Raw genomic sequence first — 25,563 nt, forward strand, 5'->3', positions numbered from 1 at the left:
GGTTGGATAAGAACTTTCATGTAAACAAACAACAGAATACAAACACAAGGACTTGTAAACAATAACTCTGAGTTCGTTACTTTCGTTTCTTCAGATGTAGCGAAAAAACGACGATATAGATTTATTGCTCATCATGGTGCTTTAAAATGTTCCGCATGTTTCTTTGATTCAATATGCCGTCTACAGTCATCCCTTCCACCATGTGCAATTGAAGTCACACGTGCATACATTACAAAACGCATAGTGTTCCGAAACATTTGAAGACGATAAGCATGGCCATTCTTTTGAACAGTTAGGTCGAAAGTTCTTAAGAATTGCCCCCCCCCCCCCCCCCCCCCCCCCCAATACACGTTTTTCTGTCACACGCTTCATTTCTACAACCGGCACTGAAGAACACAACACTATCGAAAAACATAAAAAAATTTCACATCTGTAGACACGACAAAAATACAATGATGGAAAAAATGGCTTTCAAGGAATAAATTAAAACAACACAAGTTAGCCAAAGTACCGTACAAAAATTATCCTGATGTAAGTAGCCAACAAACGAAAAGTCAGAGAATATGTACTAGTTATATCGTACAACGGACGTAATACCATCCCATTATTATTTCAAAACAGGAGAATTAATGTACTTATTTCGACAGTACATGCGCGCACTTAGCACCCAGGAATTTTTTTGGGGGGGGTTTGAAGTTTTTTTTTATGAAGGAACACCGGTTTCAAAAATAAAGAGGGGGTCTGGGGGTTCTCTCCCGGGAAAATTGGATTTCTAGGTGAAAATTGGCGCTATTTAAGAAGTTTTTGTATCTAATTATTGAATATACTGCTGGTAGAAACAAGAATAATTTTTAGTACGGTACTAAATTTTGTTTTAAACAATTATACCTTTATCAAACCCAGGGTCTCGTCCGCTCAAAATCAGTATTATTTTAACACCATGAGAATCATAGCATGCATTTAAGTCCACATTCTGTGCAACTTAAATCACTGACAATGATGGTTTGCTTTTTACTGCACTCACACACACAAATTAAGTTCACTCTACGAGTAAAAACAAAGGGTATAAAATTCACACATATGTGTAGTTAAAACTGCAGAAATACAGTCCAAAATTATGCAAAAATTGAGATAAACGTAGCGCACAAACAATTCTTAGTTTTTATATAACACAAACTAATTTGTAAAAAAATTAAAGTAATTCACTGTAGCGACTACAAATGTAATACTACAATAACACTGATCAGCGATCACCAATCTTTACTACTGAAGGCCCGAAGCCAAAGGAAAGGAAAAATATATATCGAAATTAAGTAACTACAAATTTTTACACTATGTGTTTAAGTTCGCACATTACACACTTTAAAGGTAATAATTATAAATCTTTTACTGGTTATAGTAATTTTGGAAGTCTCTAATTTTCAGGAATACTCTTATTTTGGTCTAAATCTAATCTAGTATAATACATAGCAAAGTAAATAATTAATACACAGCAACCGTAAAAGAATTGTGTCACTGCATTTGAAGGAATTATGAAAATCGACTTGTTCTAATGTTCCGTCTGTCCTTCCAGGAAACGAAAGTCTCATATTTAACAATGTGGCATCAGTTCTGTCAAATACAGTTGATGATACATATTGCAGACATGCTAAATAAAATGTTTGTGGTACACTATTAAAAAAACACTACTAAAAAACTACTATTCACGACAAGGAAATATGATTATTTTAAACAAATATCCATTCTTCTTAGTTTTTCCACCATTTTGTCCAAAATTGTGTCAACTGATGGTGTCAAGTTCCTGTATATATGCAGGAGAGATAAACCATTTAACCTAGTTTCAGAAGTAGAACTTCTTAAATAACTTTTCAGTCTATGCAGAGTGGAAAAAGTCCTTTCATTTTCAGCAGTGGACACAGGTAGTACTGCTATTCTCCGTTCACTCTTAGCTGAGTTTTGAAATAAACAAACACCGTCGTATCACTGCGCCGCGTCAGCAAGTGCTAGGCTGAATTCATCTTGTGCGCCAAGCACTAGTTGCAACACACACACTTCAGTACAGTCGGGGCTAGTAAAATAACGGAGAAGTAATATAACAGGAAAATGGTGCCGTTACAGTTTAGGATACAAAAGCAAACAATGTTTATTTTTTGAATAATCGATAAAATAGCACCGTAACGTAAGACAACAATATGATAGTGTTACCATTTGGTACTCACCTAATCACTATCTGGCAGTGGTGCTATCCCTTCCAGACTTGTATCAGACCTACCACCACTATCTTGGTCACTACTGTCGTCACTGTCACCGAGAGGAACTATAACACTGTCAACGACAATATCACTGATACCATCCAATTCCCATATTCTTTCCTCTTCTTTCGTTACGTGCCGAATACAGTCGTTCCATTTCTCTGGAGTAATCTGAGACAAAGCTGTGGCTACCAAATCACGTACCTCACTTAGCTTGAATGTTCTGTTATTACGTGCCACATAACCTTTAATCTGACTCCACACGAGTTCGATTGGATTCAAGTTGCAATGATACGGCGGTAGTATAAGTACACTGTGCCCCGCTTTATCCGCGATGTTGTCAATCACATATGCAGTAAAAATGAACGTACTGTATGAACTAAATTCAGCAACTCCACTTTCACAGACGTTGCACTGAAGGATATATTTTTTTACTGTAACAACTCGAAAATATTTTGCTTTCTCCACAAATGATTTGGCACATGATCACACTTTACACTGTGATAGGACGCATTGTCCATAACAACAATGTTGTTTTGTTCTAATTTTGGCAATGTTTTTTCAAACCAATCCCGGAAAATGTCACCATTCATATCTTCATGATAATCGCCGGATTTCTTTGACTGAAAAATTAACTCACCGTTTTCCACAAAACCACTGTCGCTACCAATATGAAGCAATATAAGGCGCTGGCCCTTACCTGTAGGATTTTTTAGTCCTGTAGACAGTCCTGAGAGAAAAGCTTCTCTCTTCTTCTTAACTGTAGAATCTTTCCAAGACTTGTTTTTAACATGCCCTTCATTCACCCACGTTTCATCTAAATAGTATATTTTGCGTCCTTGTTGTCAGTAACCACGGATTTTGCTTAAATAATTTCTTCGCCATAATGAAATGTCGTCCCTATCAATTATGACATTTGTTTTGCTTCTCTTTACGTACTGAAAACCGATAAGTTTTAACAGTTTATAAAATGTTGTTCGTCTGAAATTAGGAAGTTCAGGGTCGTTGTTAACACACCATAGCACTTTGTTCAGCGTAGGTGGTTCATTTGCGAAGAAAAAACTATGCACTTTTCGCCTAATAGCCGTCTTCACAAAATCATCACAAGTTTTGATAACAGGATACTCAAGTTTCCTTTTCTTCCCAGGAGTTGTTAATGTCCCAATGTCCTGTAATTCTTTCCTTGCACGAAGCACACTGGTTTATAAAAAATTCATACCAATCAATCTAATCAAGTGCGAGGGTAAATAATTTTTGGGAAATTTAATTTATTAGTACTAAGCATAAGTATTAATATACTTACATATACAATACAAAAACGGATACCTGTATTATACATTTCAAATTAAAGATGCAATAGTTTCAAAAATCTTAAAATAATGTAAGTGTTGTAATGAAATGAAAAATGGGGAAGTTTAATTTTAATAATTCTGTGCATAAAATTAAAAAAAAAATGAAAGTGGGAATGTAAAAGATGACTAAATATAAATTAAAGATAAATAAATGTGTGTTTCACTAATTTTAAAACAGGCTATTCATGAAATGGAAAAAAGAGGTAGGTGTGATTTCATCATGGTAATATTATCTCCAAACATGATAAAATGAGTCATAAAATCTGCAGAACAGCAAATGTAAATATCTGGACAGTAATATCATCTTCATTGTCAGAAAAGGATGGTTTGAAAAGTTCGCGGAAAGGTACGTGACGTGAGTTAAAGGTCACGCCCTGGCGGGCAAGTCAACCAGCCAATTGATAATAAATAACTATCTCCCGTTGCATGGTGTCGAATTTGTCATACAAAGCATTAGATGGTAGACTTATAAAGATAAATGGTGTGATATATTTATCATTGAGTGTTACTCTACGCATTTATATTACGTGAAGAATATTTCCCTACACATTTTGGAACACATTAAGTAATTGCTATTTATAGAGATCAATGCTTCAGAATACACAATTTCGGACAACACTAACATTTTTAGGAACACATTAGTCGTGCTAAGTGAGGTATTGGTGTACTTGATGATTTCTCTAAATTTTTTGGAAAAAATTGTGTTTAGGAAACTAAATTTCAACCTTAAAAATAGATTATCTGAACATCAACTACAATAACTTTACTTACTTTTATAAATCCTATGTATGTTGAAGTAATTAATACGTGTTAGGTTGATGCTACTTTGACCTTGCCAGCTGTGACCACTTATATTTTAAGGACAGGTTTTCTTTACTGTCTGACATCCAAGTGAAAAAGAACACAGGCTATCCAACCGCCAAAAATAGTCACTAGTGCTCCTCACAGAACAGAAAGATGCAAATGTAAATCGTAGCCAGATGACACGGTATTGAGATCTACCACCTCTGCCATGTTGCATATTGTTGATTATATCGAGAATCGTACAGTCCTTGATTCCATATATTTTAATGTGGCACATTTTAGACTAAACAGAATTCCATAATATTATTCTCCTTAGCCATAATCATTTTTGGTTAAAATTCACAGGTTTTACCATTCACCAGTGTTAAAAGCTTACAACGAATTGAATTTCATAAAAATTTGTGGAATTAAGATTGGTTTTAACAAAAAGTTAAGTTTGAATATTAGTTAATTTTCAGGAAAATATTGTTTTCGCCTGACAAATACACTTGTACTACAATGACAGCGTAACTACTAAAAACAATGTTTTATTTTATGTAAAATTTAATAGGTAAATGATTGTAACATGTTCATAAACTTTAATATTTAATTTAAAATATAAACAGCATCAACAACATGGCACCCACTGTTAGACTTGCCATACGTCCCGGTTTCGCCGGGGCAGTCCCGGATATACTGGGTTGTCCCGGTGTCCCGCCCGGTTGTTGAAATTGTCCCGGTTTAGATTCAGGGCACAGTTTCTTGGAAATAATTGAGCAAAATTATTAGATCAGAGAATGATTAACCTGCTCTTGTGTGATCAGTAACATTTTTTTTGTAAGTTACACAGTAATACAAATTTACAGAAGTCGGCAGCAGAGATGTCCGTTGGAGGCGATGATGAACAGTGCCTGGAGTGATGAACGGGGTTTGATGCATGAGTCCGCAGTCCGCGGTTTGATGGTGTGCAAAATTAACTTCGGACTTAGCTGCAATGAATTTTATGAAAAAAATTAAAGAGAAGGACTTATTGAGAAAGTTTCACTCAATTGAAAAATACGAGTGGTACAACAAGTAGAAAACTGTTTTGTTTTGTAAAAATATCATGTTTGTGTACCATTATGAATAAAATAACAAAGATTATCTATTCTACATTTTAAGTGTTTTTTACATTACTGTTTTCATAACCCCCTCCCCCCCCCGAAACCGACATCCCTAAAACCTAAATTAAAAAAGACAGAACTGTCCCGGTTGGTCCGTGAAAAAATATGGCAACCCTACCCACTGTGAATATAGGTAATTATCTTGTAGTGCCCTACACAACCTCATGGCTGGACCATGGCTTATACAACTGTTAATAGCACGCCAGCTTGCTTGCCAAGTCCACTTTCTTTGCATTTCGGGCCATACCCTATCCAACTTCACTTGAGGCATGAAACAGTTTGGAGCAGAGTCACTCTGAGCTCATTTCTTGTGGCCCTGGCTACATTCGTCTAGTGACTATTCCATACCGTACGCTCAACTGTGTGACTTCCATCACTCTGCCGCATAGCTGCACTGTATGACATAGCCAATGTCCTGCCATGCCTGATATCACTCACACAAAAGGAGGCAAACTCGCCTCACCAAGTTACTCCGAGCCTACTTCTGGTCAATGCATCATCACAGCTACTTGATGTTTTAAGAACATCATTTCCGATGCCGAGATTCTACTCCTAACTTTAATGTCTTCTTAGCACAAGGATGCTCTTTTCAGTAGTCATAGTAACTTTGTTAGTCTTATTACTTTCACCAGTCTACATCACTACCACTAGTGAGTACTAAACTTTGTATAAATTTTTTAACTTGTTTGCTATCAAATAAATTGTTTTACTTCTCTATCAGTTTTTTGCCTACCGCCATGCTAGGTACAAAATGTTTTCAATTCTCCACACTATAATACATATAGAATTTGTTGCCTTTTTATTCCCAACTTATTTTTTTCATATATTTAAATAATTTGCTGATAACATTAACTTTAATCATCATGATATTCTGTAATAACATGCTAAGTTTTTTTACAAACTGCTTGCAAATAAATGGTGTCATAGGTAACAATACACATCCAACATAAAACAAGAGTGATGGTTTGCTTTTGCCATCAACAGTGTCATTCAGTGTAATTTTTGTTTGTTTCATGCATTTAAAATCAGTATTTTAGTGTAATTACTATTTCGAAAGTTGCATGTCCCATAAATATGGTAGGTTTCTTTGGAACATTTTTTTATTTCCAGTTGGTGTTATGATTTTCAGTTATCAAGTTAGATGTGGCTGAAATTATTTTTTAAATATTTTATGTACTGGTAATTGGAACTTTTTTAAAATCTGATAACAATTGGTTCTGTGGCGAGTCAAGTGTGAAAAGTATTTTCATCTAGATCAGTTGGATGTGAACTACGCTGTATGTAATATTTGTTCTACGAACATCTCACGTGGTGGCAACAGCTCTACCACCAGTAACATGAGGAAACACTTGAAAGTGCATAAAAATCTAGAAGTTTCTGCAAATTAACCAAATACTTCCAAAGACTGTGATAAAGAAGAAAGGGTAAAGACACCTGATTTACACTCATAAAAAATGTAAGTTTAATACCAATGATAGTCATGCATCCATCCAGATAGTCAAAATGACATCCTGGGACTTGCAGTCCTTTTCTATTGTAGATGATAAAGGGTTTAATGACCTTGTTAATTTGTTGGAACCCAGATATGTTACTCCATCTCTGAACTTTTTTTACCAATAAGGTGCTTCTAGATCTGTACAAAGAAGTTTGTCACAATGTTGAGAGGGCCTCCTGTCCTCTGATTACATCAGCTTAACTATTGATAAGTGGACATAATCTGCCAATGATGACTATTCTGGTATTACAGCAAACTACATAGATGATGACTTTTGTAAACATCATGCATGTCTCAAAGCTATTCCATTATCAGAAGTTAGTTATGCAGAGTTGCCAGCTTCAAATGTTCTTTGCTAAGCAAATGGAATATTGACAACAAAGTAGTGGTCATAGTTAGGGATAATTCCAGAAACATATCTTATGGGTTACAAAAGCTTGGAAAGACACACATCCAATGCCTGGCACACACTAGCTTGTTGTGAACGATGGAATTCTGTCTTTAAAAACATGTTTCAAACATGTTGGCTGTGTAAAGATGGACAGTAAAGCACTTGAAAAATTCCTCTCAATCATACAAAATTCTGAGGAAACTCTACAAGAACCAAACCACAGCCTCAACCAAGATGAAGTTACTCGGTGGAACTCTAGTCTGCACATGATGGAGCACCTGCTTCAACAAGAGGCAATCTCTAGCACTCGTGTCTTCAGTTTTAAGAATAACAATGCCTGCAAAGTTCACCTCTTCTAATTGGGAGCTCATGAAGAATGTAGATGTTTTAAAAATATTTGACCATGCCACATTTACCGTGAGCTCATTGGATGTATGTGTCGGAAGTCATACCAATTTTAAATACAGTACACTCCCTATTTAACGCGGTTGTCGGGGGACATAACTTTTACCCGCGTTGTTGCATAACCGCGATGTTTCGATGTGACCAAGGTCAAAAGGCATAAAACACCGCCTGTGTTCTAATAGATCAGAAAGCACGCACAGTATAGACGGCCCGCCTTTGTGCGGACTTTGCATCCGCAGTTTCCACTAAACACGGGTGAAAAAATAAAAATAATAAATTTTAAAGATAAATATTAAATGTTGAATTGTTTTTATTTTTCCGCATGCCGCGCACAGTTTGTTGCACGGCCTACGAGCGCGCCACACGCCGCCATACACACGTGCGGCACACAAGCTGCTGCTGCCAGTCTCGTGGTGTTAGCCACAGTATCTGCTTCGTCAGTGTCCGTTGTGGTCAAAGTCTTCTAAAAAGAAAGGCCGTAGTGATACTTCAAACCGAATATGAATCGCAAAGTACCGAGTTTGATTGACAAAATAAAAATTCTAGATTTACTTACAGATAGCTTGTCTTTTGTAGAAGCAGGCCGCAGATACAGGAAAAAAACGATTCTAGCATTCGTACAATAAAAAATAAAGAATCGTCTATCGTGTCAAGTGGTTAAACTTTATTATCCATGCTTACAGTAAATTATAAATGGTCACATGTGGGAAACAAAAATTGTGCCAATTTAATTTTAGCGCAATCAGTGACGCCGTATTAAAAACAGTGTTAAACTTTGTCTTAACTTATTTCACCAAACGCTGTGTCGAGTTGCTGAGTGTGTGTGGCTCGGATCGGCAAGTGTTATATTCCCCAGCCTCTGTTTAAAGGTCGGGAGACCGCTACACATAAACATTTCCGGGACTTGTTTACTACCTCACGGCAAAAGTGGTACAGTATGGTTCACGTAAATATTGGACCACTGGGAATTCCTGGGCAAAGATTAAAAATACGCTAGCCGATTTACTTTACTATTTAATGTTAAAACATTATACCAAAGTAAAAAGATGAACTTGTATAATACAATGAATTACCCAATAATATTACGTCTGTAGGTTTAAGTTGTAACAATACATTTATATACAGATGTCCAGTAAAGTACCAATTAAGATTCTGGAGTGGAATTTTAAACACCGGACTACCTGATTTTGCCTTGTACGCAGCGACGCTGCTCAGTCAAGTGACTCATGCTCTGCCTGTGTGCTGCGTGAACACATTCCCTCCCCCACTCCCCCTCTTCTAGTTTCTGCCCGCTCTAATCTCTACCTCTCTCCATGTTCTCGGCTAGCCTCTCCCTACCCAGCGCTTGCCGACAACCAAGCCTATCCAACATCAATCCCCAGCCGAGTCACGCTGGATAATGTCGCTGGACGGTGGGCTTTATCAGGTCCCCTGTCCGATGCTTCATTTGTGAGATAAAGCGACGTTAAGAACTAGTGTTTCAGAAAATATCACTGGGCTGGATTGGACCATAATTTGAAAACCCTACAAGATAGGGGAATAATGTACGGAGATATCTTGTTTAGAATTTTACTGCGGACATTTTCTACGCCTAGGCTTTTTTCTGCCCGATGCTTAGTTTGTTAGTTACAACGCAAAATTATCCTAATCGGCTGTCAACCATTTATTCCATTATTATTATTCATTTCTGACTGGGGGACATGGTTTGACCCGCGATATACCCGATTCCGCGATCAATCGGGGCGCGATATACCGGGAGTTTACTGTAGTACCTTATAAAAACTTCAAGTACCTGCACCTGAGGGTTCTGGTCTGCAAATTACTTTGAATAAACTGCTAGCTTCACTGAAACTGTGCTATTCTGATATCAAGGAAGAAACAGAGTAAGCTTCAGCAACTTCGCTGCATGTGAGATAGAAGGGGAATGTGTTTACCAAAAGAGAGAACTTTCAAAAGGTAAAGAATGTTTTGATTGATGAAATGAATGCACATGAAGTGCATTCACATGCAACTTCCCAGCACGAAAGATAGCCTTCTGATTAATTTCACTGTTTATATTTTATTTAAATTGTATCAATCTACGATTTGTAAATTTTATTATTTTTATTATTTCAGGCATGTAAAGAAGAACTAGTTCAATTCAATTCTATTTTGCAGTTTTATTCTGAGATACTGCCCAGTGTTGGTGAGCACAATTAAGAGGCCACTCCAGTGTTTCAGGGGCACTACGCAACCCGTGTTAACCTCATAAGATTCAATGCTATTTTCATTTTGCTTATAACTTATTAACTAATATAGATCTCGAAATGATGCTTGCTTGATATGTTAGACAACGATGCTCTTATCAAAGCCCCTTTCTTCAAAAACGTGCATAAATTATAGTTTTATAATAATATTTACTAATATGCATAAGTGTATTGTCTAGGTTTGAACCATAATTTATGCACGTTTTTGAAGAAAGGGGCTTTGATAAGAGCATCGTTCTCTCACATATATAGCAAGCATCATTTCGAAATCTATATTAGTTAATAATTTATAAGCAAAATGAAAATAGCATTGAATCTTATGATGTTAACGCGGGTTGCGTAGTGCCCCTGAAACACTGGAGTGGCCTCTTAAATGATGTCAGCAGCTGACAAAATGAGAGCCTACCTTCAGACCCTCTGTTGTCATGGGCATCAAACGCGCTGCAGTATTGGAAGGGAAAAGAAGAGATTCCAAGGTTGCAGAAATTGGCTACTGTGTTTACTGAGCAGTACAAAAGAACTCATTGGAGATGATAAAACGAAATCGTTTGGACCTTGATTGTGTCAAAATGGTAGTCTTCTGGAACAAAACTTGTGAATATGTGTATCAGTTATTTTTATATTCTGTTTAAAGTTACATTGGGAAAACATAAAAATTTGACACTGCCATAGTGCTGAAATATATAGACACATTTACCAAACTTATATTATGTAGTAAATACACATGAAATACTGGATAACTTCTCTTAAACTCACTCATTTTTCAAACCAACTACCCAGAATCAGAATCGACCAGGGAATCAAGGTGAGAATCGACTTGAGCATCAGAATCAATGAAATTTCAATGTTTTGACATTCCTAATTTCTACGTTTAGACATTTCAGTGGACACCTAACTGTTTATATCCTAATAATTAAAGCCTCTGTTTATTTAAGACTAAATCAATGGTATCTGTTGAGAATTTATTTAACCAAAACCAATACTCCACAAACACTATTCTGTTTTAGTGCTTGGTAGTCTATACCTGAATTAATAGTACTAGTATCATCTGCAAATAATATAACTATTTTATTATTTTTTATTCGGCTTGATAACTCATTAACATATATTATAAACAGTAGTGGTGTTAATCTACTACCTTGGGGAATTCCTGCCTTAATGGTTTCCCATTCAAAGGCTGGATTGGTATTTAAACATCTAATTTCCGTTTTCCCTCCCTAAAAATCCAGTGACGCAATGATGTACAAAGCCAACAGGAGGTGTCGCATCTCCTCACAAAGCATTCTTTGTCTTAAGTCCAGATGGCAGTCCATTAATTTTCTCCACTCCAGTTTGTTTAGCATGAACACAAAACAGTCATGCCAAGTATGAAAGGTATTTGCTCCTTCTCACTCTTTTCCTTTGTATGAGAAGGAAAAATAAAATGGAAACAGTAGCAAATTTTGGTGGTAGAAAAATGGCACAGTTAATTTATCTAATCAATATTGCTTGGACTTCAAGTAAAATAATTTATTATTTTTGTACTTAACCGAAAGTAAAATTCCTGTATACTTATCTTTCTTTTCTTAGTTACTAGACACCACCCCATATTGGAAAAAGTCCACTGCTGTTAAAGAATATTGTTTAAGTTGTTTCGAATTTCGTAACAATTAATAATATTCTTCTATACTTAACTAAGCATTTGTATTAATTTTGCTCAATAGTACACAAAACAATTTGTACATTTACTGTGCCTTAGCCACTTAAACACCAAAATTATAACACAAAATGGAAGTAAACAAAGCAAACAATATTTTTTGTACATCTAATTTCCAACAAGCTCATTAGAGATGAATACATATTCTGTAAGTCAGGGAAATCAAAGAAGGATTCAGGTTGGCCTATTGTCATGGACCATCATAGCATTTGCCTGAAATGATTTCGGGAAAGCATGGAAAACCAATACCAGGATGAATGGACAAGGATTTGAAACCTGGGCCTTCCAAATATAAGTTCAGTGTTTAAAAATTGTGTCATCTTGCAAAGTAGCAAAAACAAACTACTCCAGTTAGACTTACATGTAAAGCAGCAACAACAAGTTTGATGACACCATGGACACAATAACATAGAAGTTTGCGTTTTTCATACTCTTTCTTTTGACACACTATTCTAGCAACATGTTAATGAAAATATCAAACCCTAATCCTCATTTGTATTTGTACTTTCTAAGTAGATAAAAGTCAAAAGGTCAAGAAATATCCTTATTCCATATATACTAAAAAAAATAAACTAAACTTACTGGCCATCTTCACTCCATTGCGCCAGACATTTATCACCTACTTTCCAATCTTTCTTTATATAAACCTGTTTCGTTAACTCTTCTAATGCTGTCTCATTAATTTCTTCTTCACCTTCAACATCAGCATCTAAAACACAAATGTCGCAAAAAAAAATTTCAAACAATGCATTGCAATAGATACTATCATTAACCAAAGCAAAATTTTAATATCTATAACAGTTAAAATATGCACCTGGTTTCTGTTCCAAAAGCTGTGCTTTTAACAAGTCAATAGTTAATAATATCACTTCTTCAAGATCTGATTTAAGCTTCAGCAGTTCATCATTGGTCGGATCTGTTGTAAGAGCTGCTTCCACCTAAAAAATACATGAAATTGTTTTACAAAATTATGAAAGATCAGTCAATGAAAACAAATCTGTTTTATCTGTAATATCTGTTAAGTTTATAAATGCATATAGTATGCCTGGATATTTTTTGAATAGTTGTAAAAAGACATTGTACAAGTCACATGGAATTATATACACCTACCCTTCGAAGTATCGCCACAGTAGTTCCAAGAAAACAGATTGCTAATAAAAACAGTGCTAATCAATGCATTTTTTTTCCAATAAGAGTGTATGTTAATCAAAATAATCATTTTCCAATCATGTAAGTGTGCTTACTTACTGACAAACATTTTAATCAAGACACTACTCCCATTAAAATCAATTTACAGTACTAATATACGTCTACATACATTTGAAGTACATTTAAATAGATGCTGAGTAACATTTTGACATAAAAAAACCTAAAATTTAATTCAAAAACTCTAAGACCACATTTTTTACATAATAGGGCTTGGGCATAAAATTCCTAAGAGGCTCTAACAACACATCAAAGTTACAAAATAATAATGTTATTAATATAGCAGATAATTTTCAATTCTAATATGATTCGAAAAATCATAAACTAAATGTTTTCTATTGGTTAGAAAGATTATTTAACCTGTTTACATAATTCCTGACTCTGGTGTTTATTAAATGTGTGTCTGCCATGATTTACCACTAGCGTATCCTAGTAGGCCCGGAGTAAACTAGTCCTGAAAGCGTCTGGCTTTTCTCTCTCCAGAGCTGCTGCTGACATACGGGATGGCGTAAGGTAAATGTTGGCTGAACACTCGGGCCATCATTGGAGATAAATAAGCAATGAAGAAAGCAAATAGCTATAAAGGAAAGAGGAAAATATTGTTTGTTGATTTGTCACATTATTAATCTGTGCATTTTATTTAATGCTACAAATGGAAATAAAAATTCACGTAAAAGAAAAAAGCGCAACTTTGAATTATGGCTGTGCTACTTCAAATCATGCCGTAAACTATTGGCATCATTACTTCAAAACTGCGCGAATCAAACAGCATTACTTCGAGGGGCAGGTTGGTTTCTTTTTGTGTTCGTGCATGTGTGCATGCGTGTGCATGTGTGTGTATTGTATTTTTACCGTTGTAATTTTACTAAAATGATTTACTTTGTGTTAATCTTGATATTTTTCTTCTTTTTATTGCCTTTTTCCAACTTTTTAAAACCAAAATCATTATTTATTTTGACATGTCTTTTCTCTTTACTGTTTTATTACGTGTGAAACGTTTGACAAAGTTTTTTATAAGCGACTTAGGTGTACTGCCGCCTGATGGCACGCAATCCGCCTGCCACTGCTCCCGGTGGCGGGCCACCCGTCTACTTCAACGATCGCTGCGCTGGCTCATCGCCACTTTCAGAAGTTGGCTGCCTGCACCAGCCATGATGTAATCGCCACATGACCAAGTGGCGACTACTGTATAGAGCATTTTGGAAAGAAATGTTCGTTACCAGACTTACGGATATAAATAGGGGAACCTATCACGTCAGCAGCAGAGAGAGATGAGAAGGGAAGCGACCAAGCAGCACACAATAGCAGGCTTCACATTGCACCGACCATCGCCCTAATTGGCGCCACTGAGGAGCAGTGAAACTTCAGCTGGACTTAGCCAGCCATGAGTGGTAAGAAACCATATGTTATTTTGCCAAAAACAATTTAGCCGATCTTCCACAAGGACAAGCGCAGAACCGAGAACAAGTACACTGGTGTCGAAGAGGTAAAGAGCAATGGACGTGTGCAGTTGTACCAGCTAAGTCTACCAAGGAACAGTGCAGTGCAAGTGGACTTTGGGAACTGTTTTACTGAAGTGGACTTGGAACTCTTAATATATGGTTTGTTCTTTCAATGATTCTTGCTATGGGGAATCATTATTTAAAAGATTTCCATGGACATATGCCTATTGCTGGATTTAACTGCATGTTATAGAGAAACAGCAAGTATTAACACGAAAGATGAATACACAAACACATAGAAAAAAGCCAAAATCAGCCGGTAGCAAATAATTAATACATAGCAGAGAGACTGACCAGAAAATTTTGTCACTTATTCTCAAAGTTCAGGTGTTGAGGATGCATGTGATATCAATATAAAACATAGCTTCAGGAGCATATGCAGAATATAACTTCGGGGGGGGGGGGGGGGGGGGGGAGAGGAGGGGTTAGAACCACTTTGTTCTGTTTGCTTTCAAATTACTTTATTTTTTATTTTTTTTGTGGTAGTGATTTTTTTTGTGTAGGGAGGGAGTTATCTTCGCCACCCCACCCTGCATATACCACTGCATAGCTTATAAGGTTATTTTCATTAAAGATTTTATTGTATGCCAAAACCAGATTGACAAACACTCAGCAAACTTCACTTATAGCTTAATATAATTTTCAATGTCTTCTTAAGAAATCTATTCTTGGATAGCAAAGCAACATGTGTTTCAAAAATTACATCAGTTTTTTGAAAACATAACGTTTGCGTTTGTTCCAGATTAATCTGTGGGAGCCAAGGACTTCAATTTTCAAACACAGTTCACAAATGTGATACACTTATTAAATAGATGATTACATATAAAATAACACTTAAGAGATTAAAAAAACCACCACAGAAAATTTACATGCAGTGACTGACAAACAAATAGATAAGCATCTAAAATAATAGTTCAAGGTAGACTGAATTTGGTACACATGCCAAACCATTAATGAATGTAATATAATCAGTGACAACGGTCATCAATGTCAAGAACAGCCACCAAAGTGCGTAAGTAGCATCACAATGATGATATCAATAATTTTATTAGGCATGCACAGGGCATCAGTCTAAACAGCAAGTGAACGTCTTGGAAAAGAGTATGCCCCGTAGAGGCCTTATACAACATTTACAGTGCTTGTGTGATTTAATAGTGGCCACAGTGGGTTTGCATGATGCCAGGAGGCTATATCGTGCAAATGGTCAACATATAGAGCATTCAGATGTCATGTTGGCCCAATGTTGAAATGGGTACATGAGTTCACCCACACACTGAGAAGGTTCAAATCAAACAAGATACACCACACTAAAAAAAATGCCACACTTTTCATTACACATCCTGCAACCCCACAAAATCGACGTCTGCCATCCGAACAGAGTTACTGGAATCTCTAACACTCTCAGTCACACACACCATGTCTCGAGGGCGAGCATCTGTCAGACTATGAGTTTACTATCCCTTGCTTAGGCTCCCATAAGCACTAGAGTACTAATCACAAATGTTTACATTTTAAGTGAAGCTATAACCACGAGGCAGTCAAGAACAATTAATTATTGGACAACACATCATGTTAATGTGATAAATCTTTGTGCTGTATTTCTTTAAATGAACATCATGCACATGTGTCTCAGAGGTGAGAGTAGAAAGCAATGAAGCTGCAAGAGTGGGGGGGAGGGGGGAGGTGTGCCTTCAATGCCCTCACACCCAACAGGCAGTTTCCACATTAGAAAGCCCCTGCTCCCTGCGAAATTCATGACATATCACTAGGGACACCTGTATTTCACGATTTAATTTCATGTCAAGGTATTTCACAAAACACTTTAGCATTTTTTAAGAGTCATGGCAAATTGTGAGGGTGCAGCAGTACGGTGACCACATTCTCATTGGCCCCGTCAAGAGCGGGACGACACTTCTCACCGACCTCAGCCAATAACCACAGGAGAAAAGCTACAATATTTTGTGAAATACCTTGACACGAAATGTATTCGCGAAATACAGGTGTCCCTACATATCACAAGTAGGCCTAGGCTCAAATCATGTGTCCTGTCCATGCTCTGCATATCAAACAAAACTGTAGGCTCCTAGAATAGGTACCTAGCAACTCTTAAGGATTGCTTAGTAAAACCATACATTCGAGGCTATCATTTAATTTCCTACGTTTCAACATATGATTAAACCATCAATACTTCGTACAAAAATTGACTGTTATGTTTTGACAAACACAAATAATGCTCACCCTTGGCTACAAGCTTGACTAAAATTACACTAAGACACCTACTACGTACATCATCATGACTTGAGGCCGGCAGGCAGTCTACATAAAAAAATTCCTGATTACAAAAATTTAAGTAAGTCGCATCACATGAAACATTACGGCCTTATGATACAATTATGCCTTTAATCAATGTAAAGAATAGAATACAGACAACCATTTTAATTACAAGCACATGCAAAGACAAAATTGGGCGAACTTTAGAAAACAAGCTGCATGCAAGATTGTCATACCCAACTATCCCAGTATGATAATGCAAAACATGAGACAGCTAGCAGCCCGGGGCAATTAACCCTATCTATGAGCCATCTTCTATGCATAAAACATTTCATCAAGACCAGAAGAATTAATAAAAACCAGACTCTGTCACTCACAGCCAGAAGTAACATCCTTATATGCTATACCAAACCCCTGCAGCATTAACAAAATGAAGGTTTTTCGTACTATCAATAGGAATACCCACTCATGCTCATAATCCACATGTAAACCACTTTGTTATGACAAAAGTTAACAGATTTCTTACAATAAAGTACATAGCAGGAAAAAATAAGTCTTCTCTACAATTACCAGTGAATCCCATTAGTGGCATGCACCCACCTCATGTGACATGGACTCCATTATTCCAGTGAGCCCAATTCTCAAAGTAAAATTATGAAAATTACAACCACCTAAAAGCCACAGCGTGCAAAGTACTGTTATGTACAATGTCGTGCATCCCGATGCATTACCAAATTAAGGTTAACGAAAAGTGTCTTATTCCACCTGAAGGCACAAAACTTCACCGAACTGAGGTTCGACACCTGGCTAACTACAAGCGCTATCAAAGCTTACCACTTCTCATGTAAATGCAAACTAGCCTAATTTGAAACAGAAAGTAAACATGATATCAATAACCCAGATTGCCAGAAAGAATTTTCAAGGGCGGTGCCAAAAGGAATAATTTTAATGAAAGCCTAACTCATTAAATCTGCCAAATTATTTTCGAAAGTACCGCCTCTGCCCTCTAGCGGCGGATTTGTAAGTTATTTCACCTAGGTGTTTGAACGCCTGCTAAACGCCTGCCCCCTGGTGACTCAAACCACAAGCAGTGTCCTGTAATTCTTTTCCAAGCCACCAGAGTGCTCCACTAGTCTCTTCCATAAGCCCCATGCTTTCCAAGTTGCCTCATGCGAGAGATGCACTAGTTAATCTTTCTTGGTTCAGCCACTCCTCAGCAGGTTGCGCTGCGATCGGCATTAATCTTCGGAACCTTTCAATCCGGAAGCCCAAGTCCCCCCCCCCCCCCTTTCTTCCGAAAGAAAGCGCCTTTTTAATGATGAGTAGCTCCCGCCAGACGCGGCAATCGCGCGTCTTCGGCGCTTGTCTTCAACTCGCATCCTGGCGGGCTACCTTTCTGAGCGGTTCAAGCTACTCTCTGTTTGGTGAGTTTTTGCCAACATTTTAATTCCCCAACCATCACTGTTTTCGGTGGGCATCTTTGCCCATTTACTGACTGTCTGTGAACCAGTTCTGACCATTTTGGGTTTGGGCTTGTTCACAGACAGGGTTCAAGAGCCTGAAGCAGGTATGATGACCGCATCCTCGTTCCCTTCCTCGGGGACCCAGGACGGTTAAGGCGTCCTGATAGCCCGAAACACATTATCCTTAGCCAGCTAGTTTCAAATCTCCATACCTCCAAATTCTCAGTGATATCTACACCATGACAATTAGATTACTACTTTGAAGAGACTGGAACATAGGGAACTATTAGATACGGGACTTTAATAACTCTAAGTACTAAGAATTAAAATTCTGGGATTGTTTATTTTGAACTTTTATTGTTTCTTATTCTGTTTAACTATGCCAAAGGAAACCTAATAATGATATTTTAATTAGGGCCGTCCCATACTTAAAATGTTATAGTTTAATATATTTGCCAACCCATATAGCAAATGTTATAATTTTAATATATTTGGCAAAACATGTATTTTATTTAAGTTACTTTTTTAACCTGTTTACTGAGATCATATTTTGTTGGTTTATGTTCACTTAATTAAAAGCAAAATAAATATACAGGCACAGATATATAGACAGAATCACATTTATTGTTTTTTGTATCTGAAACTAAAAGATCCACCAGGCTCCCAAAGTTTTATTTTAAAGGGACATTTACATTACACCAGGGAAGAGTGTGTAACACAATATAACTAGCTCTCTCCTCGAAAAGTGTTATTTTCCAGACAGAAGTTAAACAGGGTTTGAGAAAATGATAATTTATTCAGAATATTTTAAATCACACAGTGACATATCCTCATAAGGGATTTATATTTAAAAAGTTTAATTATTGATCATGCTTTTAGTACAATTTAGTACAAATAGTACATTTAGTACAATTCACATAAAAATTTCAGTTTCCAATGCATAACCACTCCAAAGCATAGAAAAGGATAAAAAAGAGACTGTCTGAACATAAGAGAGTAATAGAAAGAATGAGATTAAAATATAAACAAGATGCTTCCTCCAAGGGTGGTAATCCAGAACATTCAGGTAAATAAGTGAATAAGCACTACCTTGTTGGGATACACCTAACTCGGAGAATGTATTACAGAATGTGTCCAAATCCAATCTCTGTTAAGTAATGAAAAAGCAATTTTTTTAATAAACTGTGTACTGCACACGGCTAGAAACAGACTTCAATGCATTCTAGCAGACATTTGGCAACCGTTGATACATTTGCTACGCCAAATATCCCACAGATAGGAGCACTATCATTCGACTTAAATAGTGTAATTTTAATTTTCAAATAATTTTAAAGTTTCAATAATATGTTTTTATAAACATTCAAGTGTACAAATGTAATCCAGGATAGTTTCACTATCATAAAGTTTCATTTGGCACACCAAAACGTTTGGTAGATCCCCTGACTATCACATAATGACTATATGCAAGTTAATGGTGCCAGATGAAGTTCAGCCATCTGGAAAAAATCAATGAAAAAGTGAACTCAGCACATGCGCGGAATTTGGGCAACATAACGGCAATGAATAGGACACCAAAATCCATTGCTTAAAAATAAAGGGCTGGCCATGTCCTATCGTGCACAAGGAATATAGTTAGGGTACAGGTGTAACTAGTATATCCAACACCTAAAACCTTATTTTTGTGTCTTTTAATACTGGCCTAAGCCTGTCTTTGGTGATTATTTGGAAGATCATGATGGCAGAGTGATATACGAGTGACATCCAACATTCTCACGTATACATGCCACAACTAGCACTTCGATACAGTCAACAAGACAATTTTCATTCACACAAGGCAAAAGGGTATGAACTTCTTGCATTATGTTGAAGTATTCTTGTAGTAAGACCACGCACATTCACATCTTCAGTAATGAGCAGTCTTTCCCTCTTTCTCCACAGGAAATATGCCTCTAAAAGACTAATTGATGTTCTAGCGAATTTGGGTTTTTGTTCATCGTATTATGAAGCCCAAACATTGGAATTGTAGGCTTTCATTAATGCTCAACCAACTTTTAAGTCAGACTCATTCAGCCAATTCATGTTTGACAATGCTGACTTCAATGTGTCCACCATCGACGGGCTCAATTATTTTCATGCTTTGGGTGGTATCAGATGTATTACACCGTCCAGTTCTGTGGAGAAAGGATCCGACATACCTAGACTGATCAACATGCCAACATCGCGGGAGACAGGAAAACTCGGGATTATTCCACTCAAAACATTCCACGGCAAGGAAGTGGGGTTGTGAACAATCATGGTGCAAGAATTGGTGATCCCAGATGAACCAGAACATCCTTATCCTCATGAAACCTTGTGGTTTGTTGCTAAACATCAAGGTATTTCAATACCAGAGTGGAAAGGATACATACATGCAGTACATTACAACAGGACACTTCAGTGAGAAGACAAGAGTTGTTACTCTTCCCTTCGTAATTCTCCTCCCTCCAGCAACGATACCATCTATACAGCATTACAATATGCAGCTAATTTATGTGGAAAACTTATTAAGCAACAGTGCTTAATTGTCACGTTTGACCAGCCTCTTTATTGGAAGGCCAGAGAGATTGTGGCAGCTGCTCCACCTGACTCAAAACTTTCAACATGTGTGGTGCGTCTTGGGGGATTCCACATCCTGATGTCCTTTTTGGGAGCCATTGGCTATTTGATGTCTGGAAGTGGTCTGAGGGAACTTCTGAGTGTTGTCTATCCTCCTCTGTCAGTAGACAAAATGCTGCAAGGCCGTGCTTTTGCCAGGGCAGTGAGAGGACATTTGCTCGCAACCACAGCTTTGTCAACCATAATATTAGAAAACATCCAGTTGACAGAAGAAGAGCAGACATGTATTGAAGAAGAACATCAAATTTTCTTAACGAGCCTCCCTCTGTGCTTTCAATAAATAAAAACTCTCACCTTAAAGAAGTGTCCATGAAAATCACAGTTGCAGTGGATCAACTCAGTGATAAGGGACCAACAGCAAAACTTTGGGTGCAGTACTTCAAAATGGTATGCCTGATGAAAGAGTACAATCATGCTGAGAGGTCTGGGGATTGGAAAGGATGCCTTGATTGTGTAAAGCGAATGATCCCATACTTTCATGCTTCAGGGCACTTTCCCTATGCCAAGTCGTGCCATATATACATACCAGATATAGAAACTCTGTCTTCAAAACTGACAGCCGAACAATACAACAAATTTGTAAATAGCAGTTACTTCACAATGCGCCAATCTGATCGCTTTTGGTCAGTGGTGTGGTCCGATATGACCATTGAGACCACCCTCCTGTGAGCATTTTCTAGCCAAGGTGGCATGACTCGTGGTAGAGGTGTGACAAATAGTACACTCAGCAAATGGGTAGTTGGAATGAGTGCGACCCATGATATTTGCACCTCCATAGAAGAATTTGGTGGGGTTCTATTCACGTCAAGTGAGCAGCACAAAGATTTTGGACAAGCCCACCAAATTTAGGATGCAGCTGATGTTACCAAACTAATTCAGTGGTTTGGGAAATATTTTCCCTTTCCGGTTACCAGCGACATAATATCCATTGCAACATTCAGGGTGCCGAAAATAGTTTTATACGACACCAAATTAATTATGCTGTTAAAGAACATAAGTTAAGGCAAATTTATAATATGTTAATATTATTTCTTTATATACCACTTAGCCTATATGTAGTTGATACTTGATACTGTTTCTACATATTAATACGTATGTATTGGCTTGCATTTAGAGTTAGATCAGTGGAATAACAAAAAAGACGGAATTTAAACTATGTTGAAAAATCGTGCAATTTACACAAAAAGGTAAAATTGCTCTAACTTTACAATAGTTGAAGATAAAATAAAATTGTTTAGTTTTTCTTAAAGAAAATTTAATTTTCTACAACTTTCTCTCTGCATGACCTTTACGTACGACGAACGGATTAAAAGTTATATAGTCAAATAGGGCAAAAAATGTAAGAAAAAACATTTACCCCCTAAAAATTGAACGCAAATATCTCATAACCTATGCGAGATAGAGAAAAATTGGAACGAATAAATTTTGTAGAAAATTTTGTCAGCTTTATTTTAGTATAGATTGGTCTTATAACTAGAGCATATAGTTTCCGAGATATAAGAGAAAAACCGAAAAAAGGAACCTTCTACATGCCCCCCACCCTCCCGCTCACCATCTAGAAGTGGGAACTTTTAGTATGTTTACCTCCTTACTAGTCCAAACAAAGTCCCAAAGTCAAAAATTGTGTTCCTTCCATTTCCCTCTACAACTTTTCATTGACTGGACTAAATCTTCTGTTATCTGTATGCTGTAATTATTATTGTATGTGTATATTTTTTATTTTATTATGTGGTCTTATCAATTGTTTTTTTTTTAGTATCATTCTGTTTCTGTTTGTTACTTTTTTTACTTAAGTATTTGTGTTAGTTGTATCATGCCTACCATCCAAGACCTTAAGCTGTAGGTAGGCATGTAGTACTTAAATGTTAAACAAATAAATAAATAAATATGCCAAAACGTTGAAGTCGACGAGGTGCGGAGGCTGCTTCCTACTCTGAGTGGCAATGATGACTGACTAACCAAGGGTCAAGGTGTCATGGCATCACAAGAAAGAGAGTTCTCACCCTGTTGATTGTTAAGTCATATTTAAAATCCTAACATTGGTGAGACAGAATTAACGCTTCAAAACACTGTAAACTTAAAAACATTGGTACTACATCCATTATAACTATTAAATTTACTAGGACTAAAAGATCTTTAAATTTAAACCGCTCGGGCAGAGTGAATTTATAAATGAGAGTGCTTAGTGCTGCCTGTCATTATTATTATTACTACATGCCTGAAAGAAAACAAATATCCTGGGGCAAAAAAATAATGTACATCACACTATTTAATTTACTTATTTAAAAATAATAACTAAGGTGTGCATGGTACTGATTTTAACTGAGCCACTTTGGAACAACAAATGCACATAAAACATACAGAGCTTCAGTGGGAGGTTCAAAACACATAATAGACGTAATGGGCAGAGCTAGAAAGGGGACTGGTGAAGGGGAAAGGGGGAAGGGGAAAGGGGAAAGGGGAAAGGGGAAAGGGGAAAGGGGAAAGGGGAAAGGGGAAAGGGGGAAAGGGAGAAGGGGAAGGGGTAGGGGAAGGGTGAAGTGGTAGGGGAAGGGTGAAGTGGTAGGGGAAGGGTGAAGTGGTAGGGGAAGGGTGAAGGGGTAGGGGAAGGGTGAAGGGGTAGGTGTAAGGGGAAGGGGGGTAGTGGTAAGGGGAAGGGGGTAGTGGTAAGGGGAAAGGGGAAAGGAGGAGGAAGGGTAGGGGGAAGGGGAATGGGGTAGGGGGAAGGGTAAAGGGAGATGGGGAAGGGAGAAGGGGAAGAGGGAAAGGAGAAAGGGAAGAGGGAAAGGAGAAAGGGAAGAGGGAAAGGAGAAAGGGAAGAGGGAAAGGAGAAAGGGAAGAGGGAAAGGAGAAAGGGGGGAGGGGAGGAGGTGAGCGGAGCGAGGCACATCTGGCTTAAGGGAGGGCATAACCCTGGTCTACGTCAAATACACAAAAATAAGAAGTGGTAACTTTTTAGAACAAACTAGTGAACTGCAATTGAAGTAAACACATTTTTTTTTTGCTGTAAACAAAGGAATTATTTATACTTAATGGAAAATAATTGTTTCGGTGAACCTACTGAAATGAATATGTATGATTTGTTTTAGTATGATTTAAGTAGTTAGTGAAGCATATAATAAAGGGACCATAAACGAGTGACCCTACTTTCAGCGAGCTTGTTATTTTAATTGATGTATCGTAATAAAATACAATGCTGATTAAGTAGTAAAGTGAAAGAAACTGATTTTCATATTTTTTATATAAGGAAGTAGACTTGAATGAATATACTGGTAGTCAATGGGGTGTGGGAGCAATATTATAAGTAAATTCAATGTTAAGAAATATACATGAGATGTCCAAAATTTAAGAATAGAATTATGCAATAGATGATAAGATGAATAATTTTCTCAGTTAAAGATTAAATCGTCAAAGGTTATTTTAATTGAAAGAAGTCAATGCACCAGATTTGAAAACAAGATTAGGATGGTATACGCCTAAGTAGTTATGTGTCATGGGTCACTAATATTTTTCACTGTAATTTAATTTTTTATTGATGTGAGTCAGTTACAGTATTTTGGTTTTGTCAAGATGTTTAAAGAGTGTAAAAGTTTCTATGTCACAAAAGTAAACAAGTTAAGTTGAATTGTTTAGTTTTTTTTTTAATTTACAGTAAAAGTTTGAAGAGTCTCTAACCAATACTGGTTAAAACATGAAGGAAAATGTGTTGTCACAAGTTTTTTTAATTGAATAATAAAGGTTGGCAAGGTTGGCCAAATTAAAAGTATGTATCCTGCTGAGAGCAGAGGTTTCGTCATTGGTTTGAGGCAGCTGGGAAGCAAGGAGGTTAACATAACATGGTTTTTCCGGCAGTGAGGCCAATGTCTTTTTCTTTGTCAGGGCATTGGAAGTCCCTTCTCCTTAGCCAGTACCATCCATTTTTGAAAAGTAATAGAATTTCTTGATGTTTAAGTGTACAAAATTTGTGAAGTTGTCAAAGAGTTATTATTGTTGTTTCTTTGTAGACCAGGGAAGTCCAGTTTGAAGCATTTAGGGAGACCATGTTGACATGAATCGAATTTTTCAGGAATAAGATAAGGTTAGCACCACTGGGCATGAGGTACAGTTACTTTAGGAGAGTTGATGAGGTTATTTCTTTGTGTTGAAAATTTTAAGTATTATATTCTTTAAGGATATTTTATGAAGCCAATGACAAGTTAAAATATGGTTTTGTGAAACAATGGTTTATTTTGTTTTCCTATTGTGGCAAGAAAAGTGAATTTAGCAGTTAAAAGATTTTTGTAGGCACTACCCCAAACATTTTGGAATAATTATGTGTGAAATGCAGTTCTGTGTTATGCCTTTGTTTATTTTTTTTAAATTACAGTTCTAAGTTTATAAGGTTCATTTGGTTTGTTAAAATTTCTCTAATGAATGTACATTGTAAATTCATTCAAAAAATTAGGAGGGGGGAGGGATACTGAAGCGATGCAGGCCCTTAGCCCTCAGACTTATACAACAGTAATATTAAAGAATTATTATGTTTTGTGATCTGATTCAGTACTTAAGTTTCTAGGCATCATGGAAATAACAGACAGCTGTTTATCCTTTTTACGAGGTATCTGTATGTCAGCAACAGGTTTTTATGCTCATATTTTACATTAGTTCATGTTTATATGTTTTTTTTGATAGTTTAGGCCTACT

At 36.8% G+C, this 25,563-nt stretch overlaps 1 protein-coding gene across 2 annotated transcripts in view; it reads right to left on the bottom strand.

Moving 5' to 3' along the window:
• Positions 1–25,563, bottom strand: part of LOC134529399 (survival of motor neuron-related-splicing factor 30) — a 58,518-nt gene that overhangs the window by 27,788 nt on the left and 5,167 nt on the right. For both annotated transcript variants that reach the window (XM_063363432.1, XM_063363433.1), the window contains exons 2-3: positions 12,598–12,721; positions 12,366–12,492 (exon numbers count right to left, since the gene is read on the bottom strand). In XM_063363432.1, coding sequence (XP_063219502.1) covers positions 12,366–12,492; positions 12,598–12,721 — 251 coding nt within the window. The remainder of the gene's footprint in view (positions 1–12,365; positions 12,493–12,597; positions 12,722–25,563) is intronic.

This window comes from Bacillus rossius, chromosome 2 (genome assembly GCF_032445375.1).
Source record: "Bacillus rossius redtenbacheri isolate Brsri chromosome 2, Brsri_v3, whole genome shotgun sequence".
NCBI lineage: Eukaryota > Metazoa > Arthropoda > Insecta > Phasmatodea > Bacillidae > Bacillus > Bacillus rossius.